This window comes from Aotus nancymaae, unplaced genomic scaffold (assembly GCF_030222135.1).
Source record: "Aotus nancymaae isolate 86718 unplaced genomic scaffold, 86718_ANA_hifiasm-v0.15.2.pri h1tg000014l, whole genome shotgun sequence".
NCBI classification, from domain to species: Eukaryota; Metazoa; Chordata; class Mammalia; order Primates; family Aotidae; genus Aotus; species Aotus nancymaae.
Window position 1 is genome coordinate 51,004,481 of NW_026988425.1, and position 19,965 is coordinate 51,024,445.

Here is a 19,965-nt window from a genome sequence, read left to right on the forward strand (position 1 = left end):
TTGTTCTTGGAAATTATTTTTCATACATACATTTCTCATTTTCTTTGCTTCTCCCTCCATTTTAGTCGTGAGATGGAGAATAAAGAAACTCTCAAAGGGTTGCACAAGATGGACGATCGCCCAGAGGAACGAATGATCAGGGAGAAACTGAAGGCAACCTGTATGCCAGCCTGGAAGCACGAATGGTTGGAAAGGAGAAATAGGCGAGGCCCTGTGGTAAGTGGCTATGGGTTACCAGCTGTAAGGAAGAAAGCATAGGAGGAAATGGAAAATTAAGCATAAATAGATCCTCTTGTAAGCGTTTCTTCTTCATTTTAAATGTAGTATTTTATTTACTTGATATTATGGTCATTTGGAACAAACCATAATTAAAACTGTGCTCACTATACAGCTTAAACTGTTCTGGGAACTTAACTGTTGTGTTTGGTGGAAGCGTAAATGCTTAAACCAAGACTGCCCTCTCACGTCAGTAACTGAAATCCTTTCATTGGAATTTTATACTGTACTTTGTAAATTTAAAAAAGAATTTTTCCAGTTTATTTTAGATGTTTATCTCTAAGACAGGATCTAAGGATCTTAATTTCAGAAATCTTCTAGGAAAAAAACAATTGACCCTTGATCCTGCAGAGTAATTCATAAGTATAATGATTGGGGTTTCACATGCATGCGTGAGATGTGCCTTTCCCCAGCTTTGTTACAATGTCAGCACATTACCCTCATCTGACATGAAAAAAAGTTTAATAGACCCATGGGGATTAAGATAAATTAAAAATGTATGGGGTTTGATGAAAGAAAATCTAGAATCCTAGATTTTAAAAAACAGGGATACTCCATCCTTTGCTATAGGTATACGAATACTTTTTTTTTTTTGAGACAGAGTCTCACTCTGTAGCCCAGGCTGGAGTACAATGGCACGATCTCGGCTCACTGCAACCTCTGCCTCCCTGTTTCAAGTGATTCTCCTGCCTCAGCCTCCCAAGTAGCTGGGATTACAGGAATGAGCCACTGCCCCGACCAAGAATATATATTCTTATAAGAATACCATCATAAAATGTGTGTCTTCATTCTCAAAAAGGAAGAAATATTACAGTATCCTAGCACTAATCTCTACAAGCAAGTTTTTGTTTATTTTGTTCTTGTAAAACAGATATGGCAACTTAAAATTTATTGAAACTTTGGCAAGGGTCTAAAGTACACCCCTGCCAAATCATTGTCTGCCCATATACCTATTTAAGTTTACATTTAAATTAATTAGATGTAAATAAAAGTAAAAATGTAGTTCCTCAGTCTCACCAAGCACATTTCAAATGCTCATTAACCACATGTGGCCAATGGCTACCTTTTGGGCAGTGCAGGTTTGGCACATTTCCATTGCCTCAGAAAGCTCTCTTAGATGTGTAGTACTGACTCATGTCTGACTTAAATAATCCCTGACTTAATAATTCCTGCGGCTTTGGATATCCTCATCCCTGAGCTGCAGTCTGTCAGGAATATTCTACCCACTGGTTCTAATTCTAACCCATGAAATTAAACAGAATAAATCAAATTGTTCCTTTACATACCAGTACTTTAAGTTGCTGTGGGTCCTGTCTTTACAGCTAAGTTTCCACATTTCTTCCATTTATTACTCACATGAGGTGGTATGGTGGGAACCCCTCTCCATTTTAGCTATTCATGCCAAAAGATAAATATGAAGAAATTAAGGATATATCTTAGAGAAGAGAAAGTGCTATTGAAACATCTTGTAGAAGGTTGGCAGTTAAAAGGGCATATTTCTACCCGATCAATATAAAGAACCTTTGAACAAGCAGAGCCATCTGAGATTTGAATGTGCTGCTTTCTGAGCTCCTTGAGCTGGAGGTGTTCAAACAGAGCCTAAATCTTTTGAGAATACCATAGAGCATAAATCACAATGTTTTAAAAATGGGCCAGCCATTTGTTCTTTGTTACATATGAGCTAAGAATATCTAGTTCTCTAAGACAAAATTTTGGTTTTTTCACTGTTCACTTTCTAGCAAATACCTAAGTGCCTTGTCTGTATATAGACATGAGTGAAGAGGGAGGAGATGTGTGGAATAAGATGCATAACACAGTCCTTAAGCTTATTTATGCCACCCTACATTTTATGGTTTAAAGATTTCATATTATCCTTAAGAAGTTTACAGTCTACTTGGAAGGTCTGATTTTGTTTGTGTTTATGCTTTAAGTAAGTTGCATCAAATCCTTCTTGAAACATAAAGTGTAAATATCTCCAAATGGGACAATAAGACTTATACATAATAAGTAGAGTAATATATGCAGTATCACAAAGCAACTTGTGACCAGGTGTGCCAAATGTGTGGGATGGACAGAAGAGCAATAGGGACTTAGGAAAGAGAAAGAATGTCAGGCTGGTAGGCTTCAGGGAAGTTTCATAAAAGGAAGAATTTTAACTGAGCCTTAAAAGATGAGTAAGTTTTCCTCATGTGAAGGTATACTGCCTGAAGTGCTGTAGGCTGGAGATTAGTATTAAATTAGGAGGAGAGTAAGTGAAAACACAGGAGGAGGAAGGGTCAGACAAGTTTGGTGAACACAGCAACTGGCTGTGGAACAGGAGCAGTGGGAGAAAGTCCAGAGAGGTCTGCTGAGCTTCAGTTGTACAAGGCTGTGGAATTTGGCCTTTGGTCGTGGCTAGATTAGGTCTGAGAGCCCTAATTAAAAAAAAAAAAAAAAAAAAAAAGAGGCAGGTCTTGTAAACTGCATTTCTGCTTGAGAAATTGGTCTTTAAACTTCTAGCCTCTTTTAGTTTTTTGAGATATATGTCTGACCTATTGTAATATAACATTGTGAAAACACACACACACACACACACACACACACACACACACACACACACAAAAGCAGGGCAAAATGATTGCATAGTCACCAAACTATTTGAAATTACGCCCAGTGTTGTTTCAAGATCCTACATTTTGTCAAAACAAATAAAAAAGAAAATATCTAGATCTTTGGTCTAGTAGTTGAATAAGTAAACTATAGAAGTTATGAGTGCTTATTTTTCACATTTGTTTAATAACCTTGACTATTGGTTTTGAGTATTAAATGAGTTAGGGTATATAATAACAAATAATACCCTTTCTACAGTTTTTTATGCAGTACAAAATTGTAATGGAGGAGGTTGCATTTTAACTAGTGTTAAATCCTAAATGGCGGAAATTTATGTAGGTAAAAACAGTCTTTTACATTAATAGCTTAAAGTAATACTAAATAAAAATTGATATGTTGTCTTGTATACTGGTACAGTATTTCACAATGAAAACTCATTGTTTATTTCCTAGTCTATGATATTTACATTGACTTACCTTTTATATTTTTAAGTAATCAAATGTCGGAATACTTTGATTCAGGTGGTAAAACCAATCCCAGTTAAAGGAGATGGATCTGAAATGAATCACTTGGCAGCTGAGTCTCCAGGAGAGGCCCAGGCGAGTGCGGCTTCACCAGCTTCCAAAGGCCGACGCAGTCCTTCTCCTGGCAACTCCCCATCAGGTCGCCCAGTGAAATCTGAATCTCCGGGAGTAAGGCGAAAAAGAGTTTCCCCAGTGCCTGTAAGTTAATGTTACAATGAATATGTTTTTATAATTTTTAGATTCATTTATAACAAAGAAAAGACTGGCCAGCCATCTGTTAGAACATCAGTTTTCAAAATACGATCTGCAGACCCCTGAGGGTGGGAGGTGTTTCCTGAGACCCTTTCTTTGGTCTATTAGGTCCAAACTAATTTTGTAATAAAACTTGGATGTTGTTTGTCTCTTTCCCTGCATTGATATCTGGAATGGTGAGTAAAGCTGCTGGTGCCTTTTCCCAGTTTAAGGCTATGACTGTAGAAACTGTATTCTTTATTGCTATGTATCAGCCATTAAAGAAAAAAATGCCAATTACACTTGATAATGCCTTTGACAAGGAAATAGAAATTGATTTTATTAAATCTTGACTTTTATTAAATGCATGCCTTTGTAATATTGTGTGTGATGAAATGGGTTGCATGCATAAAGCATTTCTACATACCAAAATGCAATTGTTTCTCAAGGAGAAGTATTTGTGCAATTGTTAAGAGTTGCAAGCCAAACTAGTCATTTTTTTCGTGGAACATGAAGTGCGTGACCAACAAACTATGATTATTTAGATTTGAGTATTTGGCAGACATTTTTCTTAAGATGAATTAAATGAGACTGTCACTTCAAGAAAAACAATTTAAGGCTGAGTGTGGTGCCTCGCACCTATAATCCTAGCACTTTGGGAGGCTGGGGCAGGTGGATCACCTGAGGTCAGGAGTTCAAGAACAGCTTGGCTAACATGGTGAAACCCAATCTCTTCTAAAAATACAAAAATTAGCCAGACTACTCGGGAGGCTGAGGCAGGAGAATTGCTTGAACCCGGGAAGCGGAGGTTGCAGTGAGCCGAGATTGTGCCATTGAACGCCAGCCTGGGCGACAACAGCAAAGCTCCATCTTAAAAAAAAATAAAAAGAAAAGAAAAGCAACTTAAGTATTTTTTCAGCAGTGTTAAAAGTTGAGATGTCAAAGCAAAAATTAGAAGTTTCAAAAGCTATTATCCTCCACTATGAGCTCAACAGCTTCTCAGTGCTTAGACTTTTCTAATCAGATTGGTGGCAACAGATGTGATTCTTTTCATGTTATATAGTGAAATATGTGAACATTTGGAAGATATGTATAAGTTAGAGAACCAATATTTTCCAAATGATTAGTGCATGATAATAACAAAATCATTTATAGATAAAAGATCCATTCAAAGTGTAAAATACACCATTTAGCTTTTTGGTTTGTTTTTGAGATGGAGCCTTGCTCTGTCGCCGGGCTGGAGTGCAGTGGCACCATCTCAGCTCACTGCAACCTCTTCCTCCCGGGTTCAAGTTATTCCCCTGCCTCAGCCTTGCGAGTAGCTGGGATTACAGGTACACACTACCACGCCCGGCTAATTTTTTGTATTTTAGTAGAGACAGAGTTTTACCATGTTGGCCAGATGGTCTCAGTCTCTTGACCTCATCATCCACCTATGTGCCAACACCCCCAGCTGATTTTTGTATCTTTAGTGGATACAGGTTTCACCATGTTGGCCAAGCTAGTCTCAATCTCTTAACCTGGTGATCCACCCACCTTGGCCTTCCAAAGTGCTAGGATTACAGGCGTGAGCCATCATGGCTGACCCACCATTTGGATTTTTAATGTGCCAGTAGGAAAAGTTTGTTTATATGGTTTCAGATTCCATATTACAGCTGCCTTTAAGAAACTGTTTTTCGAGCTTTGGTATAGTACCAAAGAATATTCATCATTCTTTGAAAAGGCGACCAGGCACCATGGCTCACACCTGTAATTCCAGCACTTTGGGAAGCCGAGGCAGGCAGATCACTTGAAGTCAGGAGTTCAAGACCATCCTGGCCAACATGGTGAAACCCCATCTCTACTAAGAATATAAAAATTGTCCAGGCATGGTGGCAGGCACCTGTAATTCCAGCTACTTGGGAGGCTGAGGCAGGGAGAAATTGCTTGAACCCTGGAGGCAGAGGTTGCAGGGAGGCCAAGGTTGCACTGAGTCAAGATAACGCCACTGCACCCCAGCCTGGGTGACAGAGTGAGACTCCTCTCAAAAAAAAAAAAAAGGCTATTAAAATACATTTTTCTTTTACAGATACGTATCTGTGTGAGGCCAAACTTTCTTATCAGAACATCATATCACAGTAGATAGAATGAAGAAACAGCTATGAGAATCCAGCTGTCTTCTATATTAAGCTAAACATCAAAGAAATTTGCAAAAAGATAGGTGGTAAATTCATATGAGAGAGAGACTTCTAGTGGTGGAAATGCATATTAAGACTCACTTTCTAACTTTGAAGAACAAATGATTGAATGGAAAAATGGTAGAGATAGTGACCACAAGGGAAAGTTGGGTTTTAAGATCTGGAGTTATTAAGGTACATAAATACATTGAAAAGTACATTTAAAGCAAAAACATTTTACAGTAAAACCTGATTCCCAACAATAGTTGTTGGCTCTATGTTGAAACACCTTTAAATTAGCTATTAATTTTTTTAAAACTTAATAATCAGTTGTTAGCTCATGAATCTGCAGATTGGTCAGGGGTTAGTAGGGGTGGCTTATCTCTGTTCTCCATACATGTGCTGAAGCTGGATTGCCCAAAACTACTTCTTCACTCACAAGCATTATTGCTTCAGCTGGGATACTAGAACACTTGGGGGGCTGTTGGCATCTCTTCCTAGAGTGAAGGCTGAGTCGCAACAAGAATTGTTTCAGGAGGTCGCAACATGCAAGCTCTTCTCAAGCCTCCACTTGCATCGTGTTTGGTAATGCCTTATTGCCCGAAGCTGGTTATTACATGTTCAGTCCCAGAATTGATGTGATAAGGAACTACACAGTCATGTAAATACTGGGTGGCATGATACATGAGGGCCATCAAAGTGAAAGTTTACTGCAAATATAAACAGAACAGAACTGTGTCTTCCCTCCCCACACCCCACCCAAAAACCCACTTTGGGCATATATGCTAGACAAAGTTACCCCCTCATTCTTTTTTAACAACTGTTACATAGCCTTTCATTAGCTGGATAAATCATGGTTTATTTAATGAATGATATACTAATGAACATTTATAATCCTTTTAATCTTTTGTTACTAAAAACAGTGCTTCAAAAGTATTTTTATACATACATCATCTTGTACATCTGTGAGCCTGTTATCTGTGAACATATCCATAGGCTGGATACCTAGCAGGTCAAAATGACATGTGTGTATGACTGGCTTTTTTATTTTTACTCTTTTGTAACTGCTTTTTAAAAGAATAATGACTTTATTGACATATAATTAATGTATACAATCCTGTTTAGATTGTAGAATTCAGTGTTTTCTAGTATATTCACGGGGTTGTGTAGCGATTATTATACTCAGTTTTTAAACATCTTTATCACTCTAACAAGAAATTCCAGACCTATTAGCAGTATTAAAGCAAAATAGGTAGGAGGCCATTAGCCTGGGATTGTTTCTACACCTGGAACTGAAACCAAGCTTTAGCCAATCACAAACAGCCCACCAGCCTGTTTGTTGTATAACTAGGGACTTATCATAACACCATGCCCAAATAAGGCAAACACCTAGCTGTAGCCAGTCAGCCAATTGCTTTGCTTTGCTTTGTGTTCGGCCTATAAAAGCTGGCTATTCAAGGTGCTAGATCAGAGATCTCTGAACTTCTTGTGGTTATGAGTACCACTTGGTTCATGAATTATCCTTTACTTAAATAAACTCTGTTAAATTTATTTTGTCTGAAGTTTTCCATTTAACAATAGTCTTTCCCAACCCTAAGCAACCACTAATCTATTTTCTCTATATACATAACTTGCCTATACTGGACATTTCATATAAATGGTATCATTTAATAGGTGATTTTTTATGACTGGCTTCTTTTGCTTAGTACCATATTTTCAAGGTCCATCCATGCTGTAGCATGTGTTAGTACTCCATTTTTAATTGCAGAACAATATTGTATGAATATACCACATTTTATCTGTTTGTCAGTTGATGGACATTTGAGCTGCTTCTACTTTTTGGCTATTATGAATAATGCTATTGTGAACATTTGTGTACAAGTTTTTATGTGGACATAAGTTCTCATTTCTCTGGAGTTTATACCTAGGAATGGAATTGGTGGGTAATATGTGTAACATTTTGAGGAACTGCTATACTGTTTTCCAAAGCAGCTGCACGTTTTACATTCTTGCCAGCACTATATGAGAATTCTAATTACTTTGTGGTCTTACCAACATTTATTACCTTTAACTATTTTATTAGGGATCCAAAAAACCTGGAATTTCCACTGGACATTGATGGAAAGACCAAGTTCTAGGAAAATTAGTATAGTGAGAGTGTTATATATTACCCTCACCATAGGAGAGTTTTTGTCAGCTTCCACTAATTTGTTTTCATTGAGGAAGAGTCTGCAGAATGTACCTTGGGAGACATTCTGTGGCAGTGTTTGTAAATTACCAGTTATAGAAGATTAATAAAGCCTTAAATAGATGTCAGGAAGTTGGATGTTTAATTTTTATTACTAGACACAGCATTCCGCCTGCTTATGATGTGTACTTTTTATGCTTTTTGTTTTGGTTTACATAAGATGTTTCAAAGAACTCAGATGTTTATAGAATAATTTATAAAATTATCACATGGTTATCTCTGTCAGCCAGATATTTATCATCATTTATGGAGATGACTGAGATTTTAAAAGTTTACCTGAGATGACTATGTCAGACAAAATCATTTAGCCTTTATCCCATAATGTTTTAAATATGGCATTTTTTCAGAATATAATCTGTCACATAACTGTCTTGTATGACCTTTTTTGGATAATAGTTTCCTAATTAAGAAATAAGAAACATACCTAATAAAAGAAAAATGTTGTGAAGTTTCAGAGTGGCAGAATCACACCACCCCGAAGAGCCCCTTCACCAGATGGCTTCTCACCATACAGCCCTGAGGAAACAAATCGCCGTGTTAACAAAGTGATGCGGGCCAGATTGTACTTACTGCAGCAGATAGGGCCCAACTCTTTCCTGATTGGAGGAGATAGCCCAGACAATAAATACCGGGTGTTTATTGGACCTCAGGTAGGATTCGTCTCCATTTTATATGTTGTTATTAGTAGTAAATGGTACTATTTCAAATTTATATATTATAATATTCTTAAATTTAGATCAATTCCCTTTAGTAAAGAAAACTTAAAATGTATTTTAGACTAAGGTTTTTGTTTAATATATTTATGAGGTTTTGACTGTCTTAATATACTATAGAATAGAAATTTGATCTGTTTAATAAGTTCAATGAAAATGAAAGATTAAATCATGGAGAAGATAGCTGTAGATTTTTCTTACATACAAAAATAATGAAGAATATGAATTAGAAGAAACTTTTAAAAGTTGGAAATATTGTAAAAGTGATAAATTTAGCAGTTCTAATGAACCACAGACTTATTTACCCATTGGTTTTCTTTTTAACTCTTCAGAACTGCAGCTGTGGGCGTGGAACATTCTGTATTCATCTGCTATTTGTGATGCTCCGGGTGTTTCAGCTAGAACCTTCAGACCCAATGTTATGGAGAAAAACTTTAAAGAATTTTGAGGTAGTTTTTAATAAATGCTTAGAGTAAAATTGTCAGCATATCCTTATGATATATTCTTAAAATTTCTCCTTCAGCGTTAAATTTAGGCAGTGACCATTTTAAAGGTGTGAAGGTATGTAAAAATTAGTTGATGCTTATAAATAGTTCTCATATGAGATATTTACTAAACTTTTGCTTCCAGGTTGGGAAAAAAAAACAATAAAATTAACCTGCTGTAAGAATGTTGTCCTTAGTGAATTATATAATGTGTTCTTATTTTTGAAGCTCTTTATGAAAAAAAATGCAAATAAAAGATAAATAATTCAGCCTCTAGAACTCTTCTTATGTATGACTATTGCACAAATATCATTGTTACTGTCTTTTTCCAATGTTAGGTTGAGAGTTTGTTCCAGAAATATCACAGTAGGCGTAGCTCAAGGATCAAAGCTCCATCTCGTAACACCATCCAGAAGTTTGTTTCACGCATGTCAAATTCTCATACATTGTCATCATCTAGTACTTCTACATCTAGTTCAGAAAACAGGTTAGTACTTTCGAAGGATTTCAAACCATTAATCCAGTGTTACTTTTAAGTTTAGGGGTAATTTTTTTATATCTACTTGTTAAGTTGCTCTAAAATGATTTAATTATTGAATCTTGACTTTCAAGTTAAAATCAAAGGTGAAGATATTAAAAGTTCTGAGCATGGTGGCTCATGCCTAAAATCCCAGCACCTTGGGAGACCAAGGCAGAAAGATCGATTGAGCCCAGGAGTTCAGGACCAGCCTGGGCAACATAAGGATATCCCATCTCTACAGAATTAAAATAATTAGCTGGGTGTGGTGACACCTGTAGTCCCAACTACTCGAGAGGCCAAGACAGGAGGATCACTTGAGCCCAGGAGTTCAGGGCCCCAGTGAGCTGTGATCGCACCACTGTACTACAGCCTGGATGACAGAGCAAGACCCTCTCTCTTAAAAAATGTGTGCGTGTGTGTGTATGGGTGTGTGTGTGTGTATCTTGTTAAAGGTTATATGAGAGTGTGTGCATGTATATAGACATTTTGTGCTAAAAACTACAGTATTCATGTGAATCTTCTTTCTATATGTTTCTTTGTTGGTTTTAGTGTAAAAATTAGATTTTTAAAAATTACTCCAGAAAGGAGTACTGCTCCTCTTACCAGGGCACTTCCTATATTATTCTCCAAGTGCCCATTTTGAGAAGCACTGGTCAAAGTGGTTAAATCCTGTCTTCTTCCTGTCAATCTGTTAAGTATTGTAACTACCTCAAAATTCATGAAAAATGGAAAAGTGATGGGGTTGTAACAAGGGTCCATTGAGGAGAAGAGAGGTTTTCTTCATCTGTGGAAAAAGTAAATGTGTGAATTTTCTTAATTTTGATTAAATGAATTAATTTTAGAATCTTAGAGTTTTATGAGTTTTGGGACATTGAAGATTTTCTAATTTACATGGTTGAGTGACACAGTGGTAAGTGAAGCCAAGAGATTATGCAGCTTATTTGAAGAAAGACATTACCTTAGGTATCTTTTTCTTACCCCTTATCTCTTCTAAATAAAATGAAAAAAAAAATGAGCTTTATTTCTCCAGCTTCCCGACCCAAACTTATTCTAGAGCTGTTCTCCTTTTTTTTTTTTTTTTTTTTAAAGAAACAGAACCTTGATCTGTTGCCCAGGCTGGAGTGTAGTGGTGTGATCATAGCTCACTGTAACCTTGAACTCCTGGGCATAAGCGATCCTGCTTCAATCTCCCAAGAGCCAAGACTGCAGGCACCACCACACCCACCTAATTGTTTTTAGTTTTTGTAGAGACAGAGTCTTGCTGTGTTGCCCAGACTGGTCTGGAACTCCTAGCCCCAAGCATTCATTCCTCCCACCTCAGCGTCCAAAAGTGCTGGGATTACAAGTGTGAGCCACCACACCCGGCCCCTTTTTCCTTTTGAGTGACAATTCTGTAACTTTATTGTGGAGTAAAATAACAAATGTTTAAAACTAAGTAGCCAAAGTTAAAAAGTTTCTCTCTGAGGTTAAAAAAAAAAAAAAAAGATTTATTTTGATTTTCATGTCCCTGGGGGGAACCACAAAAGTTGCCTTGATTACTGAGATTGTACTATATAGATAGGTAGATTTTTGTTTCATTATAACCACATATTTTTATATCTATAGTCAGTAAAAAGAAAATACAGAGGAAATTTATCTGGAGAACTGATTACATACAATTTTAAATGGTATGCCAGAAATAATAATAAAACAATTAGGGTAAACAAATTGAAAATGAAAGGCAGACAGAGAATATTCACCAAAAAAGAAATTTAAGGGGCTAACAAACATGAAAACTGTTCAGTCAACCTAATAACCAAAGAAGGCTCATTTTTTAAAAAAGATACCAATTTTTTTTTACCAAAATAATGGAGACTTTTTAAATTATGTAATTCAGTTATTGTAAGAATGTGCTTGATTGTATATAAAGCAGTATAGCCTTTTGAAGAAAAAAGTAATATGCCTTTTAAAAATATTTACATTCATTGATCCAGTAAATGTTCTTCTTAAGTTTAATTTGAGAAATGCACAAGCCTTACATATATAACTTTCTTATAGTATTATGGTGAAAAATTAGAAACAATTTAAGTATCCAATAGGAAGTGAATGTTTAAATTAGAGTATGCCCATGTTATGAATGTCATCTGGGCATTAAAATTATGTTTTTGGAGAACATTGAATAGCCTGGGAAAATGTTGATAAGTGAAACCAAATCTAGGTCATAATATATTATGCAGGAACCCAGTTTTACATCGAAAATGTATTACAGGTATGTAAAAATTGGAAGGAATAAAAACTTTAATGTTATTAATAGGAGGTGTTATTATAGGTAACTTTTTAAAAACTTTTGTGGGCAATTGGGTCTCTGTTGAAACTACTCAGCTCTGCCATTAGAGCCTGAAAATAGCCATAGACAATATATAAGTGAATGGACATGGCCATGTTCCAGTAAAACTGTATTTACACGAGCAGTCCACAAGCTGATTTGTTTTCCTTATAAGTATGTTACTCCCTGCTCTATACTCATGTGATTTTACTTCAGAAAAAAATGAAACTGTGCTAAAAAAAAATACCTGAGACTGGGCACGGTGGCTCATGCCTGTAATTCCAGCACTTTGGGAGGCCAGACCGGGCGGATCACCTGAGATCAGGAGTTCCAGACCAGCCTGGTCAATCAACATCGTGAAACACTGTCTCTACTAAAAATACAAAAATTAGCTGGGTGTGGTGGCATGCGCCTGTCATCCTAGATACCCAGGAGGCTGAGGCAAGAGAATCGCTGGAACCCAGGAGGCAGAGGCTACAGTGAGCTGAGGTCATGCTACTGCACTCCAGCCTGGGTGACAGAGCAAAAAAAAAAAATCTGAAATGTCAAAAAAAAATGAGAATAAAGATGTTTGTAGTGGTTTCTTAAGATGTAAAAATATGGAAATAGCTCATATGTCCAACATTAATGGATGCTTAAAACAGTTATGATCTATCTGGTCAATAGAAAATTATGACGGCGTTAAAAATTATGTGGTGGAAGCAACACAAGTGTCCATTAGCGGATGAATGGGTAAACAAAAGTGGTATATACACATGGTGAAATATTATTCAGCTTTACAAAGGAAGGAAATGTGATACAATGTGGATGAACCATTAGGATATTATACTAAGCAAAATAAGCCAGTTACAAAAAGAAAAATAATGTTTCACTTATAATTTGACTAAATTGTGAAACTTTATTTTCCTCTTATGAATAAGCTAACTTTGGTGTAATTATTGGAAGAGTTAGTCGACCTTGGATTATTTTTGCCATGAACATTTGTATTATAGATTGTTCTATATGTCATTTCTGTAATGCTTCTGTTAATTTTTTGTTACTAATGCATGCATATTCTGACAGTTTTTCCCCATCCTAAGTAGCTCCATAACTAGGAAAAGAGGTGAGGCAGGTCCATCAGGAGGGAGAGGCTAGTAAATGCGCCTTCATCTCAGGAATCACGCATTATGACTTTGCTGACTTGTTTGATTAGCTTTTTGGAAAGCTTTTTGTGCATTTGAGGAACTTGTTATTTTGCTGCTAGTTACTCAGATCTGTTTTTCAAGGAAAAGTAATTGCAGTTTTTGCCATTACTTCTAATGGAAAAATTAGAATGGCAAAAACCGCAACTACTTTTGCACCAGCCTAATAGTTTAAGGTAGTAGAAGTACAGCATTGGGCCCAAGGGCAAGCCTAGCTTAGCGGACTCTGGAATTTATAGACTTTGTAAGTTATGGCATATTCTTGTTGGATAAAAGTATAATGATAGATCTGCCACAAACTGATATCATGATTTGAGGCAACTTATTTAACATCCCAGAGCCTTGTCTTTATATTGTAATGGAAATACAGTTACTGATTTTAAAAGCCATTTCTCAAATCACGAAGATTTAAACAAAAACATTTGTGAAATAGAAAACTGAAGCCCTCTTTTTCTAGCCTGGCTGCACACAAAATAACTACTGTTAACTATTTAATACAACTTTTAAAAATTATATAAATCAAGGAATGAAACTCTTCTTTGCACAATCCATACTTTGGCAGACAAACACATGCACACAAATTCCCCCATCCGTCTTTCTCTCAACTTTCTGTTTTTAAACAAATATAAAGTCATACCATATGTTCTGGTGTGCAGTTTTGTTTTATTTTTAGTTTATATATCTAGCATATTTTTCCAAGTCATTACCAAATCACGTACTTTTTTCTTTTCATGGCTGTATAAGATTTTATTGATACAGCATAATTTATTTAGCCATTGCCTTAATTAATGTACATTAAGTACACTTGAAATTTTGGTTTACATACTTAAAATATGTAGGGATAGCATCCTAGAAAATAGGATTTTTAGGTCATGAATATATACCTGTAGTATTTTAAGAAATACTAACAGGTGCCTGGGTTTGCCATAATTTGTTAAACCTCTTCTTGCTTTTCATTTGGTTGTTTTGATTTTTTTCATTATTCTAAATAGTACTGCGGTGGACATTTTCATACATATATCTCTCTAAATTTCTCTTTCTGTTTTCTTATGATACATTCCTAGAGGTCTAGGTGAAAGATTGTGTACACTTAAAATGTAACATGTTTCTAGATTCATTTCTAGGAAAGTTGGACCAGTTCATACTGCCACCAGAAATTTCTGAAATAGGCATTTAAATTTAGGATGTGGAATAGATGAGTCTAAGGTCCTCCAGTACTTAAAATTTTGAAACTGGTACCATGTAGTATATTTTTGTACATAATCAAACCTGTTCGTTTATTCAAAAGGTAGAATAGCAGAATTTGAGGGATACAAATGTTCTTTCTAAGATTGCAGTCTGCGTATTGAATTGTTTTCATAACAAAGAAGGTAACTCATACCTACAATCTATAAATACTTATGTGTTGATCTGATTTTAAATTAGTGTATATATAGCATAAATATCTCTTAGTTACATAAGATGCTCTTAAACAAGAATTTCTAATTAATTTATTTATATTCTAAACAAGCAGAGAGTGTTTTTAGCATATTCTGCTTTTTTTTTTTCTTTTATGCTTAATACTTTTTCTTCCCCTTTTCTGTAGCATAAAGGATGAAGAGGAACAGATGTGTCCTATTTGTTTATTGGGCATGCTCGATGAAGAAAGTCTTACAGTGTGTGAAGACGGCTGCAGGAACAAGCTGCACCATCACTGCATGTCAATTTGTATGTGGCTCTTTTGCTTCCTATGCTTACTCAACGCAGTTGCTCTCTGAGCTAACTGTGTTATTTAAGATTGTAACATTGCTTGAGGGGAGATTGGTGAGAGAATTTTTAAAAAGTATATCTAAGTATGTGAAAAGTTTTCCACAAATGGGAATGTAGGATCTTTAGGAGATGAGCTGTGTGAGCAAAGAAATGCAATAAAGTATGATATCTGTGATAATGGGAGAAGTGCATAGAATTAGAAACAGTTTCAATCTGGAAGGTATACATGAAGGGAAGGAGATGAAAGAGGACCTGGGCAGGCATTACAGAAAGGCTAGCATCACAGTAAGGTTTGGAAGGACTTTACCTGGTAATCAAATAGGGGAGAACATTTTGAAAAATAGTAAGCAGAGTATGTGTTATCAGAACAAATAAAATAACATTTGTGTATCAAAATGATTTGACCTGCTGTGTTTACTTGCTTTCAGATAAATAATCAGATCATTTTTGAGGTTCCTTCTATATAAATCCTATAGTAATTATTATCAGTAATTATGACATATAAACAATGTTAAGCATTTATGTTTTTGTTAAGATTTTGTTTGTATAATTTTTCAGGGGCAGAAGAGTGTAGAAGAAATAGAGAACCTTTAATATGTCCCCTTTGTAGATCTAAGTGGAGATCTCATGATTTCTACAGGTAATAATTTTGAAATAATGATATGTCTGTTTAATTTTTTAAAAATTCTCAAAGTGTGGTTTAAGTCTGTTAATTTTTTTAAAGCAAGTTTTGTTATTTTTCATTTTAGCCATGAGTTGTCAAGTCCTGTGGATTCCCCTTCTTCCCTCAGAGCTGCACAGCAGCAAACCTTACAGCAGCAGCCTTTGGCTGGATCACAGAGAAGGAATCAAGAGAGCAATTTTAACCTTACTCATTATGGAACTCAGCAAATCCCTCCTGCTTACAAAGATTTAGCTGAGCCATGGATTCAGGTAAGTAGTTATTTTTCATTTCTCAAAGAAATATTTGTAGATCAGTTAATGTGTTTGTCCCCTTCCCTCAGTTGTTTATAATTTAAGAAAATACTTTTGCTTGCTCCCATCATGACCCCTATTCCGTTGGAAATTTTAATGTTACTTTTAGTATTAATACTATACTGCTTATTGTACAGCTTCAACTTCAAAAAGTCTTTATGGTTTCACTTCACTTATCTAGAAACATCTCTTTCTGAACTAACAGACATACAGGGTTATTCAAGGATAGAAGAATGGAAACCAGAGCCCTTCAATGCTAACTTTTCCCAATGTTTAATCCCCATTCCTGCCAAGAATTTTTATATTTATTTGCTACCGTTTAAAATCAGTTACTCCTTTCCATATCATAATGTTATAAATAACTGCTGAGCAGATGAATAAGAAAAAAAGTGGTGTTTACTTTGAGTTCATCATTTTTATTTGTGAGAACAGTTTCCATTCCTTTACCATCTCTTTTGAGTGGTCCTCAGTAAGTAGGGCTTTTTTGTCAGTTGGTTTTTAATGATATTCTTGGTTGTGGAATGCTTAGTCTATTATTTTTTAAATGTAGGATCTAAAACCAGACAGGTCTCCAGTAGACAATAGTGAAGTAAAATAATTATTTTCAATAATCTGTTAAATTCCACTGAGTACTATTAAATTTGTGAACAGATGCATTAACACATTGAGCTTATATATCGTTAGGATTTGTTTCCTTTTTCTTTTGTGACCATTACAGCCCTGCAGCTTTGGAATTCTCTTAGCATGTTAACAACCCATTTATGAATCTAATAAAATCTGCAAAAAATTAAACACATATTCTTGTATCTAGTTCATTAATGAAATTTAGTAAACTGTTAATAGGCCCTCACCTGCCTGTTCATGACCCATCAAAGAACTCTCAAGTTGATTCTGAGCAATTAGATGCCATTCTTTCAAGGATATGGTCGAGTTTGTTTTGCATAAGCTTTAGATTGGACTAGGCTCTATATTCCTAGTTTTTTATTAAGCATATTAGGTAAGACAGAATTAAAACACAGGTAGTGGTACACTACTTAACAGTACCAGAAACTCACTATATTCTAGTTGGTTCATTCTCCCATAATATCCCTTTATAACAAAACACATGTAAATAAGTATGTCATGATCTGTTTTTCCAAAAATTGTGTTTATTCATTTTTAATATTTAGACATTTTTCACATGATGAATTATCTTGTGTATTAAGCTTACTTTTAGCTTTGGCCCATGTCAAGACCATTCACCCTTTCCTTACTATAGGGATTCTGTGGCTCTAAAAGCCACATTGGCATGATATTGACAACTGTAACAGTATATACCATAATTCTAGGTCTACCATTATACTTTGCTTACCTCTAACACAAGGATTTTTTTCTTCAGTTGTTTAATTTGTTCAGTTCATTCATTACAGTCCTACCTGTTTTGTCTAGCTTTTTAAACCTTTTTGTACAGACAAAAACCAATTAAATGCTTTTTGCTTATTGCTGTTGTCTGTAAGGGAAATACTCTGTTATCTCTTGAAACCTTCTCCTGGTACCTTTCTTGATTTTTTTTTTTTTCTTAATCTTGCTCCAGTTTTTCTCTTTAAATACTTTAATATGAATCTAGAGTTGAGATTTTCAGTTTTTTGGGTTTTTGGTAAGCATGGGGGATGATACAGGCATAGAATGTATGTATAACCCTCTAATGACTTGATGGAATTTTTTATTAATTTTACCTGAACTAATAAGTATTTAAGACTTTGGATAATTACCAGTTAAACTTGAGTATAAAATTCTTCCTTATGATGTTTAAGTGGCTGGACATAATTGAAATTGTGTAGTATGGTAAAGATTTAAGAAATGTCTAGTTTTTATGTAGTAATCCAAAATGATGCTTAACTCAAAACTGCATACGTGAACTTTTCTTTACATTGAATTCACTGTGTGTGTTTGATACAGGTGTTTGGAATGGAACTCGTTGGCTGCTTATTTTCTAGAAACTGGAATGTGAGAGAGATGGCCCTCAGGCGTCTTTCCCATGATGTCAGTGGGGCCCTGCTGTTGGCAAATGGGGAGAGCACTGGAAACTCTGGGGGCAGCAGTGGAAGCAGCCCGAGCGGGGGAGCCACCAGTGGGTCTTCCCAGACCAGTATCTCAGGAGATGTGGTGGAGGCGTGCTGCAACGTTCTGTCAATGGTCTGTGCCGACCCTGTCTACAAAGTGTACGTTGCTGCTTTAGTAAGTAGCTTTACTCCATAATCATATCATTATGGGTTTAGGGTTTTTTTGACGGTTAGTAGATAGTGTTTTTAAGACACAGTAAAGCTACTTTACCTACTTTTGGGAAATCCAGATTTTATTTTTATTCCATAATCGCAGGAAATTAGTTTTTCTTTTATTCTGTTTATTTGAATGTTGCTGATTTCATTATATTCAGGGTTTCCAGTGTACTGTTTTACTTTTTTAGTTTTAATGTTTTGAAGACTTTGAAGGGGTATCCAAGGGAGAGAATACAGTCATGGTTTCTTAGTTTCTGTTTCTGGTTGGACCAGTAAAGCTCCTTCCTCATCCTTCTTTTCCACTTATCACTAGAAACAGAAACTAAAAACCATGACTTCAGGCTGCTAAAAGCCTAAAACAAAACAGAACAACAACAAATAAAGCGAGTTGGACCAGCTTGCTGATTTGTAAAGACAGTTTTAATGTTTTGCTGTTCGTATCTTTACATTTTTCTGAGCAGATACCTTGTATATGACCAAATTAAAAATGCTTTTGGGGATGGCGCAAAGTCATCAACGTTATTCTGATTGTTAAAAAAAAAAATTATCAGATATTCAGGAAGATTTGTTTTTAATAAACATTTTCCTTGATTTTTAATAAACATTGTTGTGTGGAGATTCAAAACCTTTTCAAAGAAAAAGGTTCCATGAGTTGCTTTTCCAGTTTAACCTGTTAAAAGTTCTTTCATGGGTGGGCTAGAGTGATGAGGAGGTAATTTAGGAGACTAATTGGACTTTCTCCTTTCTGAGTGCATGTCTCTTTAGAATAGGGCTTCTCAACCTCAGTACTATTAACATTTGTTAGATAATTACGTGTTGGATGATCAGGGGAGAGCCAGGGATGTTGTCCTGTGTGTATTGTGGCAGCATCCCTGGCCTCTACCCATTAGATCACCAGGAGCAAACCCACCCCCACACATTTATGCCCCCAGTCATGACAGCCAAGAATGCTTCCAGGCATTGCCAGATGTGTCCAGGGGTCCAAACTGCCCCCAATTCAGAACCACTACTTTAAAATAATTCTTACCTAGTCTGTTTTTTAAAGTCATTAGTCTGTAAGGTTCCTCCCTCAGTCTTTTTCTAATCCATCCTCTAACAGTTGGGCCTAATGAATCTTCTTCTTGAGAGATAATACAGCTTGACAGTTATGAACATGGGTTTGGAGTCACAATTGAGTGATCTCATAATTTATCATTTCAACTACAATGCTTGCGTAATGTGCTGGTTAAAGTGGGACTAGCCTAGGCAATCCCAACACATCAAGATTGTAGAGAGAGACCTTGATTCAAATTACGGTTCTCTTTATTGTTAGCACGGTGACTTTACAAAGGTTACTTAACCTCTCTTAAATAAACTTCATTTTTCTCACCCATAAAATAAGGAAAATACCTCTTAGATTTGAAATGAGATTATGTAGAAACTTTCAACCATATGCCTGGCACATTGTAAGAACATTGAATATTATGTAATAGTTACTATTTCTTAAACACAAGTTTGACTATCCCTTAACTCCTTTAAAAACCATTAGAGGTTTCTGTTTCTTCAGCTGCATTCCTAAAGCATATTCTGTGGACGTTTGGCAGGGTTTGAAAAGTTCCCTGAAGAAAGAATCCTGTATTCACTTAAGATTGGTGAACACTGGATGACACAAGGATAACTAGGTCTGTTGACTTAAAGGCTTCTAGCATCCTTCACTAAGCTAGTGTACATTGTGAACCTAAAAGATCAGGGTAGAATGCATTGTTTCCCAGAGTT

The 19,965-nt window shown here is 35.8% G+C and overlaps 1 protein-coding gene and 1 non-coding gene across 4 annotated transcripts in view; both read left to right on the forward strand.

Annotated features, from left to right (window-relative positions):
• Positions 1-19,965, forward strand: part of MAP3K1 (mitogen-activated protein kinase kinase kinase 1) — an 81,425-nt gene that overhangs the window by 43,059 nt on the left and 18,401 nt on the right. For all 3 annotated transcript variants that reach the window (XM_012457288.2, XM_012457290.2, XM_012457289.3), the window contains exons 2-10: positions 66-216; positions 3,387-3,587; positions 8,474-8,674; positions 9,070-9,186; positions 9,561-9,709; positions 14,814-14,935; positions 15,536-15,617; positions 15,727-15,910; positions 17,891-18,169. In XM_012457288.2, coding sequence (XP_012312711.2) covers positions 66-216; positions 3,387-3,587; positions 8,474-8,674; positions 9,070-9,186; positions 9,561-9,709; positions 14,814-14,935; positions 15,536-15,617; positions 15,727-15,910; positions 17,891-18,169 — 1,486 coding nt within the window. The remainder of the gene's footprint in view (positions 1-65; positions 217-3,386; positions 3,588-8,473; positions 8,675-9,069; positions 9,187-9,560; positions 9,710-14,813; positions 14,936-15,535; positions 15,618-15,726; positions 15,911-17,890; positions 18,170-19,965) is intronic.
• LOC135275050 (small nucleolar RNA U13) lies at positions 619-726 on the forward strand. Its single transcript, XR_010342768.1, has one exon. It is a non-coding gene; the product is annotated as a small nucleolar RNA U13 (small nucleolar RNA).